Raw genomic sequence first — 24,259 nt, 5'->3', positions numbered from 1 at the left:
GATAAAAGAAGACACAGGATAACTGGTGAGGAACCTGCGGGGAGGCTCGACTCTTATGTCACAAAGCCTCATAATGACCAAATATCTGGACAATATCAAGCCAATACCTCAATCCGCAGCCTCTTCAGTTTGCCCCTTTGTCGACTCAACCCCTTATTTCGTTCCACCAAATATTAAAGCTTTTGGACTCAGATCCAGGTTTAGCTACCATGATGGCTTGGGCCTGAATCCAAGGGCCTCAGCTGACAGCGGGAACGGCTAATTTAATAATGTAGGCCTGTCTGCCACAATCTCTGATAAGCTGCTGCTCTTCGCTGAGGGGTCAGCTCCCTGACGTAAATCTCCCCGGCCCTGAACACAACCCCACGCTGGGCCAGGGGCCCGGGAACGTCACAGGGCAGCGGGGAGCAGACTGCATTGTAGAAGGGACTCAAGGTGGCTCCCGCCCTAGCACTGATGTTTCTGGAGGAATCCGGGCATCAACAAAGCCAAGACTTCATTATAGTTGCTGTCTACCCACAACAACAATGAAGAAGTAATGAATGAATGTTATAAAAAATTATTGAAAATTATAAAATAAACAAAAACCCCATCAGAAAGTCAAACATGCTGGAAAAACTGTTGTGACAGGCAAACAACTACCATGATTTAGGCAGCTAGCAGCTAGCAGCTAGCATACTCTGTGTTTTTGGCCCCCAAAACAAGTAACATATTGAGTGGAGCTGAGGTGGAGCTCAGAGTTGAGTGATATTTCGCTGTCACTTCTTTCACATTCAAGTAGTCATGTGATCCATTATCAATACAAAAATATTGATTATGGATGAAAAAAACAAAACAAAACAAAAAACAATACACAAAGCACAAAGGCTTTTGAAAACAACAACACATTTCACATAAAATCATCATCAAAATTCCACAGAAAAACACACAACAAGAAATAATAACATAACGTAATAAAAAATAAAAGCAAACACACTCATGCCTATTATGTAATTTCAGGGGTTGATTTTGAATGAAAGTCACCTATTTTATAAAATGCCCTCATTGTTGGTACGGGATTGCTCGCAAGACGCCAGACTAATTACTTTAAAGACCATTTGAGGCAGAAAATTCAATTCAATTTTTATGAAAGCGTAATTATCTGTACTCACTCTTGATGCCGTCCAGGTCAGCGGAGGCCAGTGTCTGAGCCTCACTCTCATCAGTGGGGATACGCTGGTACTTTGCCTGCTCGGCACCAGTCATGTTGCCCGTACGCCGGCGCTCCTGCAGGTCGTAGCCGCGGCTGGCGGATGACACCCGGGCCAGTGGTATGTGTTCAGGTGGCCCCGACTGGGGAGAGGGGCTGGAAGTTTCGGATGAGACCGGCTTACTAGATAAAAGCAGAGAAACAACACAAAGCTGTTGCTCAGAATTTGTTTTGATGTTATTTTTCTTAAGGTGAATAACCTAATTTCCACAAAAATATCAAGTTAGAAATAATACAGAACAAAGATGAATTCTCACAAAGTACTGCATGCCTTAAAAGCATAAACACAGCATTTATTGCTCTTCTTTGTAGTTAATTTATTTCTTTCCCTAACACATAATCATTTGAATGTTGCAGGAATCGTACCTCTGCACTTCAGTATTAGACCCTTCAACTGGTGCTCCTACGATACACTTGCATCTCGCAGGTCAAACATGCATCTTTTACAATTTAAATACTAAACAAAATGTAAAAAGTAGACAGACAAATCCTTCAAAGTACTTTTAAAATAAACATAATGAACTCACCGTCCTTCCAGTATCAGTTTTCCAAACTTTTTCTTAAAGTTTTTTCCCAAAAAACAACTTTTTTCCCCCTCAACTTTCCTCCTCTTTTATCAGGATGTTTTCAAGATACAAATCCTCTGTTACTGCGTTGCCCTGCAATAGACTGAAATTGAGCAAAGTGCGTAAAAGCAGCTTTACCCCAGCTCTGATTAAACCCTCATGAAATGGAAAAGTAAATGTCATAGGTGGAGCCTGGGGCAGCTGAGGTGTGTTGTGTCGTCTAGAGCGAGAGGTGATATATGGGTCTCTGAGGAGAGGATTACTGGTCCATCAGATCAGGCCCAGCAGGCCCACTGGATGCCTGAGACATGGTAACGTACAGTGTGTACCTCGCTGGCCAATAAGACATGCGCCTGAGTGGTCTAACCCAATCAGAGCAGCTGTAAGAACATTTCAGCGACATGGCAAAAACATGCATTATGCAATCACTGCGGCGTGATTATAAACCTAGCAGTCTTTCATTTTCTGTTCTTTGTTTATTTATTTATTCAAAGAACTCAGCCTGACTCACTCTGTGGAAGTTCCATCTTCAGTGTCCGCTGCTTCACCACACTGCGGCACAATATCCAGCTCTCGGGCTGAGCGAGGGCTCTCTTTGTCACGACTGGCCACATGGTCATCATCCGAAACGAAGAACTATGGAGGGAACACAGAGTGTGAGAGCGCTGCTTACAGTAAGAACAGACAATGAGGCCAAAATTCAAACCAAGAATGTCCGGTATCAGATTCAAACAGTGGGCAAACTAATCTACAACAGCCCTGTGAACAGTGAAGTATGATGTGTTGTTTTCTCATGAAGAATAAGCCTGAGATCTTTCCCAGAAAATGGGAGAAACAGATCACCTTCAAGAGGAGGGACTCATATCTGGATGTGGATAAATCTACGGACAACATAGAGACAATAGAGCGAGAAATGTATAACCTACTTGGGAAAGTGGAACACAAGATGAAGCAAAATTATATTTGAAAATATGCAAGAGCAGTTGGATGGAAGCAGAGTTGTGTCCAGCGTAGTGACAGTCTGATCAGGGTTAAATTTGGTCCCGTTTTGTGGAGTATCGTAATAACAGCCAAACATTAAACCCACTGATGAATGATTAAGACTACACTGAAATATTCATAGGAGGAAAATATGGTAATGCTATAACATTTAGCAACCGGGTCGGGTATCAGAGCACGGACTGTGGCCGTTTGTATTGCAGCACATTCCTGAACGCTCATTCACCCACATCTCAATGCAAATCAAAAGAGCAAAACAGCCGCCTTGACCCTCTTTCCGCCCGGAGTAACAGACTCTCTCATTTTCACTGGACAATATGAGCATACATAAAACCAAGATATAAAAGCAAGCAACTGCAGATTATCATTTATCAAGCACATTTGACTTCAGCTTCTCAGATGTGAGGATTTGCAGCTTTTCTTGTTTTACACATTTTATAGTTATGTTATTTTTTGTTGGTCGGACAAAAGAAAAACTTGAATTGACGACTCAAAAGGAAAAAAAAAAAAACTATTTGAAGATGTTTATTTTAGGCTCTCAGAAATGTTTCACTATTTTTCTGCTGTTTAATAGGCCTAATGATTAATCAAGACAATAATCAGCAGGTTAACTGATAATCAACATAACTGTTAATATATTAAAATATTTTTATTCTGCAAAACAGTGTCAAAAGTCTAAAAACAGTCCGATTCACTGTAAGACTATCATGAAGTCAATGATTACCTCCACATCTTTGGCTCTCTCTGAGTCAGATGGAGCAGAAGTTGTCTCCGTCCCCTCCTCTTCCTCTTCCTCTTCATCCTCTCCTTCCTCTATGGGGCCGCTGTTGGGAACGTGGCTGCTTTTGTGATCTTTGTCCTTCTTCCTTTTCTTGCTGCTCTTCTTCCTGCGTCCCTCGGGGGGCAGTTTGGACAGAGGTCGGTGGATGTGGTGAGAGGAGTGGCGGTGGTCTGCGGAGATGATAGAGCACAGCACCAAGATTAGCTGCTGCTCATGTTAACATTTAGAGATCTTTGTTTTTAATTTGACACATGTTCTTATGGATGGATGCTGACAACAACAACAACTGTGAAGCCTCTGTGAACTTACATTCAATGTCCTCCTCATGGTAGTTGTGGTGCTGCTCGTCGGGTACGACAGCAGCAGGGCTGAGGATCTGCTGAAAGCGCTGGACGCCCAGAGCTTTGTTCAGATCCCCATCATCCTCTTCTTCTGAGCGCCCGTGTACTGATGAGGCGCCAGGGGCCTCTGGCTGCAACACAAACAACAACAGAACAAATCAATTAACAGAAACACAAAAATAAAACAACACAAATCCACTAACTGATCAGGAATATTGAGCTTCAAAGTGTTCAATAAACAGGACATTATGAAACTGATAACAATATGGATAAATGCATAAAAAGACATTATATAATCATAAACTTGTCCGATTGTTTCTTCAAGCTCAGTATTATAAAAGGATATTTTGTCTTGCTTCTTATCACAATTGCAGTTTTTTACAGGTATTTTTTTCTTCCTTTCAATAAGTTTTATTTGAAATGTTCTTTTTCCAAAGTATGGACCTGGGAAACAGAGCGTTGTGTTGCCTTTCACTCAAACCACCACTAGAGGGCATTGTGGTGCTGTGAATACACCACAGTCAGGGCATCATATGACAGGTCTCATGCATGCCTTCTTGAAAATAAGCTTTAAATTGGAAACAACAGCCATGTGCTTTGATCAGTTACTCATTTTCCATGCTGTGGTGTGACAGGGATCATGTGGGTGATAAGAGATCTGTTTTCTTGCAGCAGGACGCGGTGCCCTGCTGCGCCCTGCTGCGCCCGGCTCTGCCGGTGGGATGTTGTGATAAGGATTGTCTGGAGCGATACAGCAAGTGGATCTACTCTGGCTAACAGGATTGTGCTGTAGCCACCTCACAGGCAGAGTAAATGTTGCTATGGCTACTGCGCAGGTGACTCACATCCTGCAGCGAACCCTTCCTGTGGCAAAACTCAGGGGCCATAAGTCATTGATTCTCCCTCAGGTGGTTCTCAGCACACCCAACGTATCAGTCATATATTAAGTTTTCGTCAGTGCTGCAGGAAGCCACAGGAAGCAGGTGATGAAATATAATTACTCTTCTCCCACACGCAACTGCTTCTTAGTCTTGTGTCAGACTCACACCTCAGTTTACACACAGCAGACCACACACAAATATACTATAATGTATGATAATAGAGAAAGTTATTGATACATATACCCAAGTACTGTACTGATGCTTTACTCAAGTATTTCCATTTTACAGTATGCAACTATATAGTTTTATTCCACATTTCACAGGGTAAATGTTTAATTACCCCCTGTGACTGCTGTAGTTACTAGTTTCTTTTCATTTTAATGTTAATTTTACATTAAGACACATAACAAGCCAATAAAATCCAACACATTGTTGATGATTAAATCTTTTTGGCTTGTGAGCCCTTATAAAAATAAAAAAAAAGCAACATCTAGATGGAGCACCATGATTCACAGGAGATTTCTCCTCTAAACCTCAGATAGCTTCATTTAAACAGCTGTTTGTGACCCAAAAAGGTAAACTTATCCAATGTTTCACCAAAAAGCAAAGATTAGAGAAGCTCAGAAAGAAGTGGTGTAGCAGGACTTTGTTTTTCCTTCTTTCCTCTCAACCATTAATCATCTTACAACCCCTAAGATTTATCTGGCGACCCTTCAGAGGGCACGACCCCCAAGCAAACACTGGACTAAACTAGCCAGCTGTATATAATGTAGTTAAACGTAGATCCATCACAACCATTCTCAAGAAGCTTAAATAAAACTCAGATAAACTCTTTCCACCAACTTAAATCGACACGTCACATAAAGAACGAAAACTACATTAACATCTGATGGAAACCACCCCTGTATTGTTCACACCATATTCTCTATATCTTCAACTGGGTCACGCACAAAGATCCTGCATGTTCCACTTTTAACACATTAAGCTCATCAAATCCATCAAGACAGGAAAACATGAGCTGGAAAGTCAAGAGTTCATCCTGGATTCATGATACTTAACGCTCAACAGATAGTCATGAATGAGGGCTCGTCCAAACAAAGTGTGAAAAACTGATTCCCATGACCCACACAACCATGCAGTCTGTTACCCTGACCTGCTTTTACATGCCACACACAGGTGACAGGAACAGACACCCCTGCACTGGGCTGCAGAGCAACAGACGGATCAGCCTGTTCGACGCGCATTCAATATTGACCCAAGACTCAATTCCTCATATCGTTTTTTTTCCTGGCTGAACAACAAGAGAGTCAAAAAGAACAAAGTCTACATTTACCTCAGTGACCTCCAGAACAAAACCCCAAAGTCATTGAAGCACTTCATATCACAGGTGACACTGACACTTAAAGCAGAAGAGGAGATTTCTTTGAATGCTGCTCTTTTAAATAAAGTATCTATCTTTTAAACTCCAGACTTTGAGTTAAATCCAAAAAAACTAAAAAGACAACCTTTTCATTTCTGTAATTATGCATTACCCTGCATCTACATCACTATCTCCAAACTGCACGTACTCTCACCAGATGACCGAAACGGAGTGCTGCTACACAATCCAGCAGTTTATTTTTACAGAGCTCTCATTCATATCATGGTTTCACAGTGAATCCCTAGAGGTGGGAGCGATGTGTGAGGGATTCTCAAGGAGGTGAGAGAATTTTCCACAACCGAAACCATGTGCAAAAACAAGCCGGGTGAAAGCAACACAGCTGACCAGACAGTGAATAATATGAGTAATATTTCTTGACTCCAGCAAGGAGTGTCGGAGACTTACCTCGCTCATGGCAACGTGAGCTTAATCGAAGTCAGTGGTTTTTGGTGGCAACAAGCGTCAGAGCCCTCCACCATGACAACACTGGAGCTCCGACCCTCGACACCTCTATTAAGAACTGCAGGCATAGAGATATCCCTCTCCCCCGCGCTTATCAAAGCCTCGTGATACCTTAATCAGAGCCCTATCGGCCAATCTGCCACCTTCACCAGTCTGCTCATTGTGCCAGGGCAGAATAAACAAGACTGTCATTCCCGCTTTGAGGACAAATGCCGCCTGAAAGGACAAGCCCTGTTTGAACAGCCAGGAACAAAACCTCACATTGACATTCATCTCCACATTTTAACTTTGCCACATGAAGCCTAAATATTGACCGAGGTGCTTTTAGTCAATGCGCCTTGAAGGGCAATGTAAATGCAAAGGAACTAAACAACTTTTTCAAAAGATGCAGTTTTCGTGGCTAATATTGACCAAAGACATATTAAGTAACAAGCCGGAGTGAAATGTCAGTAAAAAATGTTGTGTGCCCCATTCAAAACCACAGACAACTAATACCTACATGACAAATGACTGAAAGAAAATATTTGAGATTGATGAATTGACTGGTGAACAAAAACGCAAAAATCTAAACAAATCAGCTGTGTGTGGAAGTTTTTATAAAAAGATTTCAAAGTCTTCCATTAGATAAATTCAGTCTGTAGTGAATTACTACAGGCATGTTGGTATCTTTCCAACAGAGCAGAGCCTTCTCATAATAACTGAGAACAGTGGCACTAATCCACTAATGGCAATCAATACACTCCCAATAATACATCAGAATTTGAATTTTTGCTCACTTACGGGAATTAGTGGGACAGGACGCTGTCATATATGCAATATATACAAAACATTTTTTTTTAAAAACAACAAAGAAAAATGAGGATGATGATTTAAAAAAGTAATATACAGGTATTTCTCATTTGCTTATACGTATTAAGATTAATGCCAAATAAGAAATCCCAGTGAACAAGACTAAGAGCCTGTAGTCAGTCCTCTGGAGACCATGAATGCGATAATCAATCTGTCCAGTAGTTGAAATATTTCAGTCTGGACCAACGTGGAGAGAACCAAAATACTGGAGAAAAATAAAGATACTATAACGTTCTTCCTTTTCTACCTTAACTTTATTTAAACAGCTGCTAAATGAGAACGATAAACAGAGAATGAGTTAATCTTGTGGAGCAACATAGTTCATACAGTGTTAAAAAAGCAGTGTGCGTGTGCAGTGGCTGTCTTGTTTCATGGGGCGGACACTCGACAGCGTTTGTAAGCTGCAGAGGAGATTATCTGTGTCGTGAGTTAGGCTCAAATCTCACACAGTCAGCATTGGAGGGGAAAGGGTGAGATAGGCTGGGAATCCTGTAGTGATCATGTCGTACTGCCTGGCTGATGAGTCACTGCATTCCTGCATATCTTAACACGAGTCTGCAAGGAGATCCGAGCGCACAATATGCTCCGGATTTCTGATTATGATTATAAGCAAGGGAGTTGTAACCCAGTTCTGTCCTCAGCCAACTGTGCATTTTGGATTATGCAAGCAGTGATTTTCACAACCTTCCTATTACATCATAATTTAAAAGGCGTGTTTTCCTCCCTTTGATTAGCTAAAAATAAAATAAAATAAAATAAAATATAAATCTACAGGTCAATTCAATCGACAGATCCTCCATTCAGTCTGAGACGGGAAAAACTGTCTCCAATTGACTGTTTTTATTCCCCTTTGATTATATATGTATTGGAAATTGAGCTTCATGCTTTATCATTTCATGTTATGCAAACAGGGTTTTCAGTAGCCAGACAAGCGCTGATCATTTGCCTGAGATAGTGTTTTCACTTCTTAGTTTTATCTAAGCGGACAACGTCCAATTGATTATATCTGAGATTATTAAGTAAGATGTTTCTGCAGAGATGGCCAGATGCACGTCACAGGATGTTTACGAGGTTAGAAAACTGCACGTAAAAGGAACAAGGTGGTATAAACTTTACTGTACTGACCCTGTTATCTCAGGTCTGACAGCAACATATTGGGTGGAGACACCCCAAATATGTTGCAATAAAAATATAAGAGGTAACAAGAGGAATAGCCGTGAAAGCAGAATCAAAAACAAAAACATATTGTGATAGTTTCACATTTTCAGGCCTCAAAATTCAAAACAATCCGAATAAAGAAAATGACTTAGATTGAACGGCAAGACATTAAAACCTGTGAAGAGGCGTGAGCTGTACACATGGTCTTGTTTTAAAGAAATAGGTCAACATTATGGCAAATGTTCTTGTTCACTTTCTAGATGAAAAGAATCATATCACTCTCTTATCTGTACACTATATATGAAACTACTGTCAGCAGCTGGTTAGCTTAGCTTAGCATAAAGACTGAACAGAGGGGGATCCAGCTTGTCAAGCTCTGTCCAAAGGTAAAACCCACCTACAAATATCCCTTCCGCTCACTAATTAACATTTTAAGTCTAGTTTGTTTAATCTGTGCAACAACTGAATGTTTGTTACGATTATCTTGATGTTTTTACCGGTTGATTAAAGAGGGAAAAAATGGCTGCCACAAGTTCAAGTGTTCAGTGCTCCCCTGCCGGAAAAGCTTTCGTAATCCATCTGTTGACATTAGGGGGGTGACTAACTGTAACTAGTGACACATTAAGATAACATTAGGTTGTAATTATTACCTTGGACTTCTAATACCAGGGAACAGTCTTTGAACTGCTGACGACGTAGAAGTTCATCTCAGAAATTCAAGAAGTAGACTGAACATTAACCAGCTAGAGTTGCTGTTGAGGTTAAAGATAAGTCAGGCTACCTATAGGTTTAGAAAATCTCTATTTGAACTATTTCGGATTATGCGTAATGACTGACTGGGGTTGATAAGAGCAAGACTGAACGTCACGCACACTAACGGACACCAAACCATGCTTTAGACTCACGTTACGTTGAGTCCTCAACGCTCAAAGTAAACACACTCACCTTAAATGCATACAGATAGTCCATCAAATTACACACTGGAGTACTGCTGCAGCTTAAATACAGCAAGATAGCTATCCTGTATTTGCTTTTCCACAGTTAAAAGTAAAAGCAAAACACGCTGGCCACTTTTATGGAACCCGTTTCCCTGTTTCAGTTAGTGCCTGTCACATGACCAGGGCAGATCTCCAGGGTAGGAAGAAGACATCACTCAGTTTCACAATGTTAGCCCTTAAAAATCCACATAGGATTAGCTGAACTCTCCCTGACCACGCACACACACAAAACACACATTGTTTGGGGGAGATAATAATTAACTTGGTCGCGTTGGAGGCAAAAGAGCAGCCAATAACTGCTGAGGCACTGTCATACAGCAAACATTTTTATCTTTACTGAGCTTCTTGATCTCCAGGCTACCTGCTGCTGACAACAAAGTCATATTCTAGTCCACTATATCTCTGTGAACTGTCTCTCTGGTCATAATTAGCGATAAAGACGTGCAGGTTCTGAACAGGCTTGACACAAAGTAGCTAACACTATTTTTTTAATCTTGTTTCAAGACGATGTTTTCTGCAAATATACAACTGGACACTGAATCAGATACATTTGTTGCTTTAGCTACAAATTCTGGCCAATTTAGATGTTATATTAACGGCATATTGCATTTAATTCAAGTTATTTTTTATGGTTGTTTAGGCAAGAAAAGATGTAAACCTTTCTTGATATTTTATTTTCTCATGGCTGTAAAGAAAATTAGTTCACAATCTTGACCTAACAAGCGTGTTTTTGTTGTGATCACAAAGTAATTAAACACAGTGAGTAATTCAACAGTATGTGATTGCAGGATAAATGTGAATCAATAAACATTGTGTCATGACATCACACTATCACAGATTTTTATTTCTAAAACCGTTATTTTACTTTCCAGACTAGATGAGTCGGTGCATGGGAGAGAGAAATGCGGTGGGTTTCCCTCATGTATCATCTCTTTCTGCCTTTTAATTTTGATAAATGTAACAAGAGGCTGTATTTTGTATTTCAAAAAGGAGAAAACTAAAGATTAGAAATATTTAAATCTGTGGTCTTTCTGCCTTCCTGCACATCTTTCATGGATGAGTAGTTATGTGTCATGGGTCCACTTCCACCTCCTAAATACTCTGCATTCTCTGCAGGGATTAGATTTCAAACTTGGACAGCACTTATGTTGTTTATGTCCAGCGAGGAAGCCCCTTCCAGATTCCATGCAGGTACTGTATATGCAGGACTCGTCGTTGTGCTTGCACAGTTGTACAACATTTGAAAAGGAAGCAGCTGACTGAATGCAAAGCTAAAGTAAAGCAGCCATTTTTCTAGAACAAAACAACACTGGTGCTGCCAGCTAAACACCAGGAACAGGACTATTTGAATAAGACTATGAACCTTCACTTTACCTCTCTACAGTACAATAAAAGATGAACCTCATGAGAGGTCATAACCACTGTCACTTGTTTCTGAGAGGAAAAACTCTTTTATTTTGCTCCTGCTGTGGTACGAACATCAATATTTCCACACACCTACACATTCAGCCCACAGCACTGTGAACTATCATCAACATAGATTGTTGTTTCCTAGGTTTCTGTGTTTCTGTGGGTAAGTCAGTAAAAAGAAAAAGACAATACTTACTACAAAATCAAGCATAATAATATCTGGGATTTAGTACCTGATGAAATCTAACAATATGAAACTATTCGTGTTTGGATTTTTCCTTTAAGCTTGTGATATTTTCTGCCTCAGCATCTTAACGATTCTGAGATGAACTTGTTCAGAAGCTCTTGAGTCGAGGAATGCTGCTTTCTTTGGCTGCTGTCCAGCTGCCCTCGCAGCTTTGCCAGTCCCGTTTATCACATCAATCCCACCAGCAGCCATGCAATTATAGTTTTTATAATCATTGTGCCAGTATTATTTTGGTATTTCAAACACTAGCAACCCATTGCAAAAATAAATCATAAAGAATAAAGGACAGAGGAACGAAACTGTTTTAGTTGTGGAACCGGTGACATTCTCCGGTGCCCTAATGAAAAGGGGATTATGAACAGGAGCAGCTTTCTGAGTAGATCTCAAGTGTGTTTGAGCTATTCTGAACATTTTTATTTTTGCACTCAGAAGTACACAGACAGGGAATTGGCTCCAAGATGTGACTAGATTTATACACACATAGCTCTGGAAGGAATGGCACATCCAAAATACACACTCCAATGCCAGAGAGGAACGAGAGAGCTGATGCAGCATAAATGTGGGCGAATGTGAACTCAAGTAAGTGAAAGTTTAGAGCTGAATAGCGACAGTCTCATACATGAGAAGAACATAATCTGTTTATTGTGAGTGTCATCTCCTCCTGAACAGGATCTAACCTGGTTCCAGGGTCACCAACTCTGCGTCATGTGTTTTAACATGCCAACGACTCTGGGGCCTGACGTTAGTGTACAGGCTGAGGCCTCTCTGTGTGCGGCCGTGTGGACTTACACTGTGAATAACCGCTGCCACGGCATCTGTAATCTGGTTGGGAGCGCTGGGGTTGCTCATGGCTCCGTAGTGGAGTCGCTGCTGGAGAGGATCTGGAAAGCTGGTTTAGATCAGTGCGGCTTTAGCCCTTCTCTTTCTCACTGGGACTCAGACAGCTTTTGGGCAGCATAACCTGGAGACAGACACAGATCCAGGAGTTAGTTCACATGAAACTGGAGATTTATAACTTCAGGCAAACAAGAGTGAAATAGCTTTGGGCAAGTAATCTCTGCATATGAAGTGCAGCCAGAAAAGTAAAAGGATGGCGGTATATTCCAGCACATTGGATTTGAAATTAAATAATGTCTGTGAAGGTTAACCACTGATTTTTGGCTTAAAGAATGGCCACATTTTTATTTGGTTAATAATGGACTTGAAACACTTTTTACACAATGTCCCTCATGACATTACAGCAGGAGTAATATACCATAAACATACAGGTGGAGGCAATGAATGAGTTTTTACAGAATGACTGTTGTTGACTGTCCTAGTAGGTCACATGACCACAGCTCAGCTGATTGTGTGAAGGTCAGACCGAAGTCAAAAATCTCAGAAACAAGCAAGAAGTGAAGATGGCTGCAGTCCAGGTCTGACAGAGCATCACTTGGATATATACCAAGTGTGCTGTGGATTAGGATTAAGTGTGGATTAAACTTTGTTTAAAAACGTTATGTTGCCCATTTACTTTGTGTCCTATAATTATAACAAGACCATGAGTTTTTAGCCGTGTTAGCAGCTCTGTGAGTGGCTGAATTTAGACACAGCAGTGCTTTGAGCTAAATGCTAACATTCGCTGATTAGCAGCTGAGGTTGATGGCAATGTTATTAGTTTTGCAGGTAATTTGTTAATTCCTACACAGTTTATCTGACGTGGATATATATCTTACAATTAAAGCCATGAGTCAGCACTTTTGCATTTCAAAGCCAGTGCGCCGAAGTGCAGAGCCAAAAAAACAAACAAACCACGAAGCAATATTCTTTACTGTCCTAACACTGTCACACTGTGACATGTGGTCTCACTAAGGAGTAATCAAGTTTCAGGGTTTCCTGGAAGTCTCAAGGACCTTTGAGCCGCCTGGACCCCACTTCAGAAACACTAATAGCTTAAACTGCATATCACAGTTGTGATGCAGTGGAAGAACTGGAGACAACTACATTATACTTGAGACATAATGGCAGCAGTTCCAGATGAGATACACACCAACAGCCCTTTATAAACGGTGACATGGTTCATGATTTGAAGCCCTGTAGCACTTCCTCACTTCCATTCAAGGTCATTAACCATTACTCAGATAAGAGCCAGATAACACAGTGCTACTGTGCACAGGACCCTTTGATAACGGTTGGCACGTGCCTCCGCTAACCTCAAACTCCGTTATTCCCGAGTCTCCGTTAAGAAATATAACCACAGGAATCCAAACGTAATCCTCATTCAGACTGCCAGAGAAGCTCACACAAACAACCATAGGCGGTATAAAATGTCAATGAAGATGTACTACAAGAAGACCATAACGCACAGTATCAATTTGCTGTCCAGGAGTTGGACTATTTTCATAATCAATTAATTGTTTATACATTTTTTTTTTTCATAAAAAGGGGCTGAAAGTTCAGTGAGTCAGATGCTGGTTTTCTTTTGGTTTTTGACAAAACAAGATATCTGAACTTTTATTTTTCATATTTAATACAAATTTCAAATAACTGTCTAATTAATTAATTAATAATAAAAATAACTGATGGCTGCACAGATCAAGCAGTATTTGCATGAATTAGTATAAGCCTATAAATTGCTCCAACAAAACCCGTTGATTGCAGTTTTTTTGATCTGTGTCTCAATAGCAAGAGAACAACGGTTTTTCCTTCGGTCTAAAAGCAGAGGACGGCCCTCTTTTGCTTCACTTTTCAGAGTCACAGTAAGAAATCAAGCTCTGCCAAATGCTCTCTGGCTTTCTGACAGCAGCTATCAAAGAAGCGATAAGCCTCCGTGATGCCTGAGCACAATCATATCAATGACCTTGTTGACAGCGAGGGTTTTTCTAGGAGGCATGTTTGATTGAAGTGCAATCAAAGACAAGAGATGTAGAGGCATGTAGGAGCTGGACAGAATGAACTTTGGATAAAGGGACCTAAAACTACACACCATTTCTGCAACACTCTTCTTTGCTCTGCCAAACTGCTCGTCACTGCTCCAGATGTTAATTACATACCATCAGCTGTTCTACTGCCACATAACAACTTTTACTGGTTTGGGACATTGCAATCCGTGCAGTAATGCAGATAAAGGAGAATACTGGCGTTAGCTTGAAGGTTGCTTTCTCAGTAAACTTAGACACCACCATTGTGGAAAAGGCAGGGCTGGCTACACAGGGATAAAGTTACAGAACCCTGGGATCCTGGGCGAAAACCATGGGAAACAGCTTATCTACCTCAGGGCATGTCTGTAATAATACCGTTAGGATAACAATAATGATCAGATGAAGAAAACAACAATACCAACTGCAATTGGATTAGTAGGAAAATAGATTTCAAACCACTGTCCACAAAACTGGTTGTAGTGTTTTGTCTGCAGTCAGGTACAATCAGGCTGTCAGAGGACTGAGTAAAGAGGAACTGACTGTTCTTGTGTAATGCCCAAAAGGACATGGATGAGTGCTGACAGTGCAAGAGGAAGTGAGGACAAGATGCTCTGTATTTATCCTGGAAGAAGTTCATCAAGTCTTTCCAGAGTCATCCAAGGGTCCAGCGCCTCGCAAGCAGTTCCTACATGAAGACGCGTGGAAGTGTGGAATTTATTTTCCCAGACTTCAAAACTTTTCTGTACTCGATTTAGCCACGGCCTCAAATGCGCACACAAGGCTTTGGGAAAACTATCCTTCTGGGAGGAAGTAAGTATGAAAACAGGAAGAAGTAACAGCTACAGACTGATGCTGATCAGGAGGAGCTATAAACCTATATAAAAAAAAAATAGAAATGGAAAGGGAAGTTTCTCTATAGTGTCTATAATGTCAGACCCTCGAAAGGGTTAACTATGGAAAACTATGCCTATGCATGGACCTGGACCTATGTTCCAGAGCTAATGTGGGTTAATCCAAAATCTATTATTAACCTATGATGTCTATCCTGTGACATTATAGGTTAACTCAACGTGTCACAGCATAACGAGATGCCATCTTCATCTGTGCACCCTACAGACAGAGAAGACACAAAGAACACAGTGTACAGTCATGTCAAGTGTGTGAAGACGGCACCATCTACCAAAGAAACCGTCACCCACAGCAAGTAAATCCCAACTACAGCTACTATTTTGGTTTAAATTACAAATGACATCTAGCATTTAACCTACAAATGTACCGGTCACACATCTTATTTTATATAGATGTAGGAAAAAATATCAACCATCTTAAAGTATGAAATGAGGAGACACTGTTCATAGGTCAAAATTCATCATATCATATTCATCATACTTGACAGCAGACAGTGTGTAACCTGCTGTTTATGGTCTCTGAAGTGACATTGCAGTGATTCTGAGGAACTAACATTCCCCTCGCTGGCATCTACAGGCTGTTCGTATTAAGTCTAAGTAAACCTACTTAGATGGCAATTAATCTGAATATCACCAAACTGTTGACATTCGTGTCATATCTTTGGAGGTGATAGATTAGAGCAGGGAGTTGGCATTTTTTTGCCATTAATGAGATCTGATACGCACTAGGTGCTGACTCATCTGTCCCACAGAGAAAAATATACCTGACAAAGTCTCTTTGGTATGTTGTTAATTTCCAGTATTGATAAAAATGCCCTGGTTACTTCCTGAGAAAGGGGAAATTCCTCCTTTTATTGGGCATGTAAGGCACATTATAGGAAGGGGAAAAGGAGGACAGAAACTGGCCTGGCATTTTCATCAGTGTCTGTTTTTCACAGTTTGAGAATAGCTCCGCATTAGGACCCTTTTGATGTTATGAGTAAGCACAAAATCCCTTCTGGACATATTAAAAATGGCAAAGTATGGCAGAAACTGCCAGGGTTTCAACCTGGGGCGAGACCTGTATGTCAGAAAGGTTCATTTTTTTCTTAGTCATCTTTTCCGTCATCTCATGTGACCTTTTGGATTAAAGAGAGACAGACGGTTAAAAATTCCTCCTCATAATGACATTAAGGGAAACGAGTGAGACAGCCAGATGACTGGACAGAGGTTACAAGCCAGACTCGCACTCACGACAGAAGCCTACATGTGTCTAAAACCAGCGACCTGCCAGGACGCCCCGGCCGGGCCCCGCTTCAGTCGGCAGCTTGGCACGTGAGTGTCTACCACAGACTGCACGCTCATCTACAAATTCTATCAAAAAGGCATAATTAAAGAACAGTTCAATAAAAAATACAAACTGACAATAAAAATGCCTGTCCAGAAATAGAAGCGTGATCACAACGTCCAAACCTCAACCAGCAGACTGGCCTGTACTTGTAAAAGCAGGACAATGACAGAGAGGGAAGGAGCAGTTTAAGGTTTCATTAGAGAACTGGGTTTAAAACAAAACCAGTGAGGGATTCATTTGCTTCCGTTTAGCCGACAATGCATTTTTTAAAAAGAGACAGAACTGATTGTGTAATTGTGATAGTCCCAAGTGACGTGGGGATAATTTGTGTCCTTTTTATCTAATACAATAACACACTGTAACAGTCCGAACACTGTTTCACAGAATTAACACTGTTATCTCCTGTTGAAGATACATGCAAGAGCTGAAAGTAAATAAGGTCTATGTGCTATAAATGGTCAATCCTGACTCAACCACAGCATTTAGGCAGTCATGGCCTTTAAAGGTTCCAACTTGGGGTTTATAACAGTGGAAAAGCATGTTTGTCCTACTACAACTCATGTGTTTGAAAGGTTGTTCTGCTGTGTAACATGTGGAGCCGAGCGGGATTTGTTTACAGCTGTCCATAGCCACAGATCATGATGATCCTCTGGCTACAGATCATCATGTGTGACACTAACAGGAACAATCTTGTTAAGTTTGATTTGACCTGACCTGGCAAACAACAGCCCTGGCTCACCTAATTAAGGACTAACCCACATAAACAATGAATTAAATAGGCAATTAATTCAACAGAAAAAACAACAAGCAGTACAAAGTGATAAATAAGACAATTTGAAAACATGACAACTGGTCAAGAAATAGAAAACAGGTGCAGTACCATACCTTCGTGTGCTTACTGCAGAGAAGCCACCGCAGACATTGTAGTGCAATTCTGAACTCTGCTGTGAAGAGCGACCCGGGGCTGGTCAGAGTGCAGGACAAAAACAAACAGAGGGAGAAGAGAGAGAGATAGGGAGACAAAAGAAACGAGAGTTAGAGATGTGGAGACTTCGTGCCGAACGATCATGTGCTGTCCAGCCTCTCGCAGAGCTGAGCGCTCTCTCAGACCAACATGCACCAACTGATAACAGCAGCCTTCCTCCTCAGGATTATGTTTCCTCCTCCAGTCTGCTGACAAGTAGCCATGTGACTCCAGGACCCATTCAACACTGACTCAGAGGCTGGTGCTCAGACACACAAATCTAGGAGTCTGTCTCACACCCACACACATACATACTCACAAATGACCTTAAGCTTAAGGTGGAAATTCAACCCCAAAATCAATATCTGCCTCGAACAGACCAGCAGAGTGGCCTTGCATGTCTAACATCTCAACTTTTTTGGTTTTTGACCACCTTTTAAGAAATCAGTGCCCCCCCCCCCCCCCCCCCCCCCCCCGCATCACTTTTCTCCCAGTTGTGACCGGTGATTTTTCTCACTTTATTTTAATGATTATCCACAACTATGCACAAAAACGCAAGGATTAGAGCGAAGTTAGAAAAAAGATTTTGTGTAGGAATATTTTTTCTGCTTTCCTCCTCAGTGAATCACATAATCATAACAACAAGTTAGATTTATCATGCGAACCCCTGTAGGGGTCCCGGCAAATCCAGTTATTTAGTTTGCTTCAAGACTATGAATCTTACACGCTAGTGGCTGCGTGACATGTTCCCACAGTGATAACTCGAACATGCTGATATTCAGAAGGAATGTTTACCATGTTCATCATCTTAGCGAAGCATGTTACCATGCTAACATATGCTAAGTAGCACAAAACACAAAGAACAACTGAGGCTGATGGGAGTGTCATTTGTTTTGCATGTATTTGGTCACATTAAGATTTTGACCTGATGATGGGACTAGAGGAAAAATTAAAGGACAATTATTAAAATTCATCGTGAGAGGGACAAGAATGTGCAATGTTCATGGCAATCCATCGAACTGACATTGAGACGTCGTTTAAAACCACAGATCTGAGCCTCATGATCATTAGAATTCATCATCTGGGGACCATGAATGTCTGTACCTCGCCTTGACCAAAGTGGTGGACTGACCGGTCTGACAGCCAACACACTGGCGTTGCCACCCCCCCCCCACACTGCTGTCATGGTTAAACACACATTCAAAAACAGGTCCTTTAGAAATTGGCTGGCAGTGATAACGCACCTAAACATGCAAAAATGTTGTAAGGTCCTTTAATCACATGACGATTACACACCCTGTTTCCCATGTGGAAATACTGCATCTATTCTGAAAAGGTTTATTACAACCTGCAACAGTGATGTAAATTCCTGTTGTGACACATACCATGGGCGACCATCTGGTAAAGAGAAGGATTTTAACATTAAACAGTCAAGGGCAACATGAAAGAGAGAGCGTCACAAAACACTGGTTTACCACCACACGCAAGCAAATGAATGACATCTCTCATTTCAGATAATGCAGCCTGCAGGACAGGGCAGTGAGTCATTATAAACTTGCTTTTTTTAGAACACTGAGCAACTTAACCTCTCATGAAGGGCACTGCAACTCCGCCAGGATACCTCTGAGCATCTTTAATATGATGGATAAGTAATCGATATTCTGAAATAAGCAACGCCAGTGGTTACTGGGGGCGCATACATCTCAAAACACATCAACATTTGGATCTGCGTGTTTTTTGGATATGTTTATACATCTGCACAGGATGTTTATTCATTTATTAATAAGTCTGCTCTGTTAATGAAATGAGCAGGAAAGCAATAGCATGTTGCCCAATATGTCTTTAATTATTAACTTGTAATGACTTTTGAAATATTTGTGGATGCTGAAATGCCCACACGGCTTCACCAAATACTTCAGGTTTAAACATTTTTGTTGCACTTCACCCGGATTATCTGCTCAGTCTGGTAAAATATCAGTTTTGGGGTAAATTTAGGATAAAATACAAACCAGCATGCCACAGGTTCTTAGTGTATTTGGCAATGGAAAAAAAAACTTGTCATGTCATGGAGGAATCAACGCTATTACACAATTAATCCCACCTAAAGTCATAAAAGCCGCCAGATTAATTGTGTTTTGCAGCGAACAAAGAACAGTCCTGTGATCTAAACAAGTTGCTTACCCGTTCGCCAAATAATCGAGCGCTGCATTCCACATCAGCTTACATGAGCCTTAGGGCTACAAGAAACACCCAACCCCCGGAGGAGCCTGAATTGTGTGTGCATGTGTGTGAGATATAATTGTTTGTCCCCAGGGATGTGGGCTCACTGTGGAGTCACATGCATGTCTTGCGGGGAAAAGAAGCCACAAGCAGCTAAAATTGAAGTCCATGACTTCAAAATCTTGGGGCTTTCCTCAATCCCAACAGTGTGCTGATAATAGCATTATCCACTGTGGTCAGCTAGAGAGGTGTGACTTCATGTGTGCAACTTTTCCTTAACCATGTTCGACAGATGATACGCTTATTTCACAACACGTAACCTGCACAGAATAGACACACTGTCTTCATTCTTGCTGCTTTGTGATATTTCAAATTAAGTTTTTGAAGCAGTTTGAAGGTTTTGGCTCAATTTCTTTGGCTGAATGTGGTGAAATAAAACAATCTGTACTTCATCCAAACCACCTCGTGTACATTTCAAAACACGTTTCTCTGCTGGAAGAAATAAAAGAGATAAAAATAATATTTAACAAGATTTTTACACAACAACATCCTGCCTTCACTTTTCTAGCTTTTACCTAAAGTGTTAACACAACTTGGAAATTCTCCCTCCAGCTTCCTGTTATTCTTCTCTCCCTTCTAAAACTAGGCCATATTCGTAGACATAAAGAGAAGCACACTCCAGTGCTGCAAGCCTGGACAAACTTTCCTTCAAAGAGAATAAAATATCACAGGTGACCATAAGGTGCAAAAAAACTGTGCAGCCCAACTTCAAACTTCCAAATCTTAAATTGAAACTCACCAGAACCAGAACCATACCCAGTGCACTCACCCAGTCAACCCTCCTGTGTAGTGTGCCAATGCAAAGACTGACCTCAATGTAGCTGTATACCTCCGACAGCTGTCCTGTTTGTGGATCTCTATGGGGATTTGGCGGTGGTGTATGTTGATAGCTGTGCTTCTGTTGCCTCTGAGTGTTTTAGCCTGAAATAGCTCAGCAGTTTAAAAGTCACCCTGCCACGTTCTGAGCCTTTCAACATGCAGACATCCCTACCTCCCTGCTCTGCTCTTCACAGCCCAGTGGCCACACCAACTTCACTCAGTCCAGCACTTCAGCATGACTGTGCTAAGTTATGTGCACACAGTGACTGGAACAGGTCCAGTCTCACACAGCTAACAGCTGCACTCGCTCAATGTATGGCCATCTTTATCTCACTCTTTGTTCCGTCACAGGCCTCGGGGCAACAGTGGCTGCACTTGGGGCGAAAGACAGCACCTGTCTTTGGGGTGAAGAGGGATTGAAGAGGCAGCTAAATCCTGGCAGCTTATATAATGCCTGCCCATTGTCCTCTCCTCCAAAAAAGAGAAAGCGCTCACCAGTCAAGCATTTTTATACCTTGAAGAGGGTTATGGCGAATGGAGTAGAAGAATAAAACAACAAGTCCACAATTTTCTGCAGATCTGACAAAGAAGAGTTTATAATAATAAAAAAAAATGTATAAAATACATATTTATTTTTATTTAGTACATTTCATGCAGTGAGGTGTATAGATTTCAAATTCGTGACAAGGAAAACATGTATCAGTATTGCAAGAGGAAAAGGCAGAGCCTCTTTTGGTGCAACCTATTCATTATTCATCTGAGAAATCTCAAACTTCAGTACATCTCTGTGTCTAAATCCACGTGGGTTGTGGCAACAAAAACACTGACTTACACTCAGATTGTGTTCCTGTAATATTTCTATTCCTGTAATTCTGATAAATAGTAACATCTGCAGCAGGATAACAAGACCATGACACATCACACAAAGAACAGAACAGGAGTTTAGTTACTTGTTTTTAACATCAACTGATCGGACAGTCAGACCCACTCCCACCCCACCCCCCTCCACCTTCAGCAGTGTTAGGGTGTGGCGCTTCTGCTCAAAACTGCATCCAGGGCAGCTCAGGTTGCACCGGCTGCACAAAAGGTAAAACAATGTTCTCACAGAAATGTGGTAATTGTGAAGCTTAGAGCCGGTGCCCGTGTAATAACTGTATTTACTCTCGTGAGACTCAGACTGGGACAGGAATAAAATATCCCCCTGGGCTCCCACAACCCAAACAAAGGACTAAAATCTCATACTACAGTCAAATACAAATCTGCCATTTATCCATTTCCTGGGAAACAACATAATGTGATTACGTTTGTGCTGCAGACAACACAACCTCTGCTAGTAAAGGCTGAGAAAAGGCATGAGAATTTAACCTTATACCCCCATGGGAATGGATGACAACAGTGAAGGTGGTTGTAGGGGGAATATAAAAGATGCCTGGCTACATCTTTTGTTGTGGGATGTATAATTAGATGCTCCAAAGAGACTGCAAACTGTAGACAGCTCAATGAGGTTTAATATGAGAGGACTGTAGCCCAAACTATGCATGTTCCAAGGTGTACTGCCAAAGCGCTTAATGGTAATTAAATGCAACTTAGTAGGCTAGAGCACAGCAACAGCCAAGCAAGGAATCTGAATTGTAGACAATGATGTGACTCCACAATCTCTAACTAATAATAAACAGGCCTAAAATAATAGTGTTTAGGTTAAGATGGATTTTTCAGGCCGTGTTGTGTTTACAGACAAAATAATGGGTCTGTTTATCAGCAAAAGGGAAGGTAAAATAAACATGAAGAACCAAGAGGCCATGATAAAAAACGCTTACTATCTACCTCTTTTCCTTCCTTCTCTTCTGCATGACCAAGCAATTCACTACAGGAATGTGGAGACGCTCTGCTCAACTGTTTGCGCTTTGACATTTTTTTTCTCCTCTCTCTAGCAAAACACCCAACTCTTGTCACAAATCAGTTAACAAAAAGTCTGTTTGACAAATTCCACTGAGGCGAAGGAAAACAAATAAAAGCGAAGACTGTGATCACAGAGATAAGATTGATCTATCTGATGTGTTCAAGCACCGCACCGGATTGTGCGACAAAAGAACGCTGAACAGCTCTGGAATTTCAAAGCTCATTTCTTTCAAAGATTGAACAAGGTCAGATTGAACAAGACAAACTTTACAAATTCCGCTATCTCATGAGTCATTAAACTGCCCAGGTTTTGTAAGGTAAGGCGGTATGTTTTGGTTAGATTTAATATTCTCTAAGATAATTCCTTTATCCTGTGCTGCAGATTTTCTCAGTAAAATATCTCGTCAGATAACCTAGAGTGCACATGGAGATGATAGTGGTGAGTCAGCAGAGGAGACACATCCTTCCTCTATCCTGCCTGAGGGCATGTCCTGACATCTATTAACCACATAAACAATTCTGGGACCATGGTTCCCAAACCGGTGGACTGCAGGGATCCCAGATGGGTTTTCTAAAGGGCACAAATAATCATGAGTTAAAATTAATTAGTCATCATAAGTTACACAGCGCTAAAGCAATCTATCGATTTATCATCTGATGGGAATCAAAGTATGACGATAGATTAAGACATGGCTGAAAAACAAAACCTCCCTCAAACCACAAAGTGATTGCATTTTTAATCAGTCTTTTATCAACTATCATACTCTCATCCCTTGTTTCTGTTGTGCAAATGAAAAATGCAGGATAACTTTTGCCCAGGTTGTCCAAGTTTCTACCTCTATATTGACAGTGAACTCGAGAGCATGATGAGCTTCTTCCTATTTTGGATCGCACAGACTGAACTAGTATCAGTATTTTACTATAGTACTACTATAGTAATTTTTTTCAGTCTTGTACTTTACACATCTGCTGGTGTGCTGTTTGAAAAACTCTTGCTAACATGAATTGTGTTTCATTATTTTTCCCCAAATGAATTTGGATCATAAACCTTTGTAATTTGACTTGTCGGAGCAGAAAAAAGCACAGGTGCAACCAATAATATTAACGATGGCTCCGGTCCAGTAATTACTCCTGTGCAGCAAACAATAGTGTAATTAGTTGCACCTGTGTCAAAATGACTCCTGTGAAAAAGCTCCATTCAACTTCATCTCAATCTTCTCACTGGGTCATGTGCACCCCAGTGTAGGAACCACTGCATCAGGAAAAAGTTATATATTTTAAATTATATCATTATAAATTGAGTCATCGTATCTACAGTACAATAGATGTACACAATTCATACCAAGGGCTGTAACTAATGCTTATTTTCATTATCGAATATTCTGTTATCTTATTGATTAGTTGTTTGTTTATAAAATGCCAGACATTTAAAAAAAAAAAAAATGCACATTACAAATTTCCAGCAGCCAAGGCGACATCTTCAAAAGTCCCAGTTGCAAAGATATTGCAGTTGTTTACAGTTGCTGATTAATTTTCTGTCAAGCAACTAACTGATTCATCAACTAATCATTATCACTCCACACATACCTAAAATGGGACGAAACCTTGGGATTTCTCGATGAGAAACTTTAGAATCCGTGGGTTTTCAACATAGCTTTCACCTTCTGCTGAATTGTGTAATGTCAACAGATAAATCAGTCTTATTGTCAGTCCCCACTTTACAGGCTTTACACAGGGATAAATAATATTCCCTTTCATATTCATACTGGCTAATGACAGCTCTTTATACTCATGTCAA

General features: G+C 40.9%; 1 protein-coding gene across 3 annotated transcripts in view; it reads right to left on the bottom strand.

The window, feature by feature from the left end:
• slc4a2b (solute carrier family 4 member 2b) overlaps positions 1-17,623 on the bottom strand; it is a 29,280-nt gene extending 11,657 nt beyond the window's left edge. The window contains exons 1-6 of one of the 3 annotated variants that reach the window (XM_087174524.1): positions 17,385-17,623; positions 12,151-12,322; positions 3,905-4,067; positions 3,539-3,765; positions 2,327-2,451; positions 1,152-1,372 (exon numbers count right to left, since the gene is read on the bottom strand). In XM_087174524.1, the coding sequence (XP_087030650.1) occupies positions 1,152-1,372; positions 2,327-2,451; positions 3,539-3,765; positions 3,905-4,067; positions 12,151-12,210 (796 nt within the window). In that variant the 5' untranslated portion in view covers positions 12,211-12,322; positions 17,385-17,623. Of the gene's footprint in view, positions 1-1,151; positions 1,373-2,326; positions 2,452-3,538; positions 3,766-3,904; positions 4,068-9,651; positions 9,893-12,150; positions 12,323-17,384 lie in introns of those variants that run through there. The other 2 variants (XM_023408321.2, XM_087174523.1) reach the window with 2 other exon arrangements.
• Between the last annotated feature and the right edge of the window lie 6,636 nt (positions 17,624-24,259).

This window comes from Seriola lalandi, unplaced genomic scaffold, assembly GCF_002814215.2.
Source record: "Seriola lalandi dorsalis isolate HSWRI2012SDOR001 ecotype SW California unplaced genomic scaffold, Sedor1 jcf7180002054360, whole genome shotgun sequence".
Taxonomy (NCBI): Eukaryota; Metazoa; Chordata; class Actinopteri; order Carangiformes; family Carangidae; genus Seriola; species Seriola lalandi.
The sequence above is the reverse complement of the archived record's forward strand: the minus strand, read 5'-3'. Positions and strand labels throughout refer to the sequence as shown.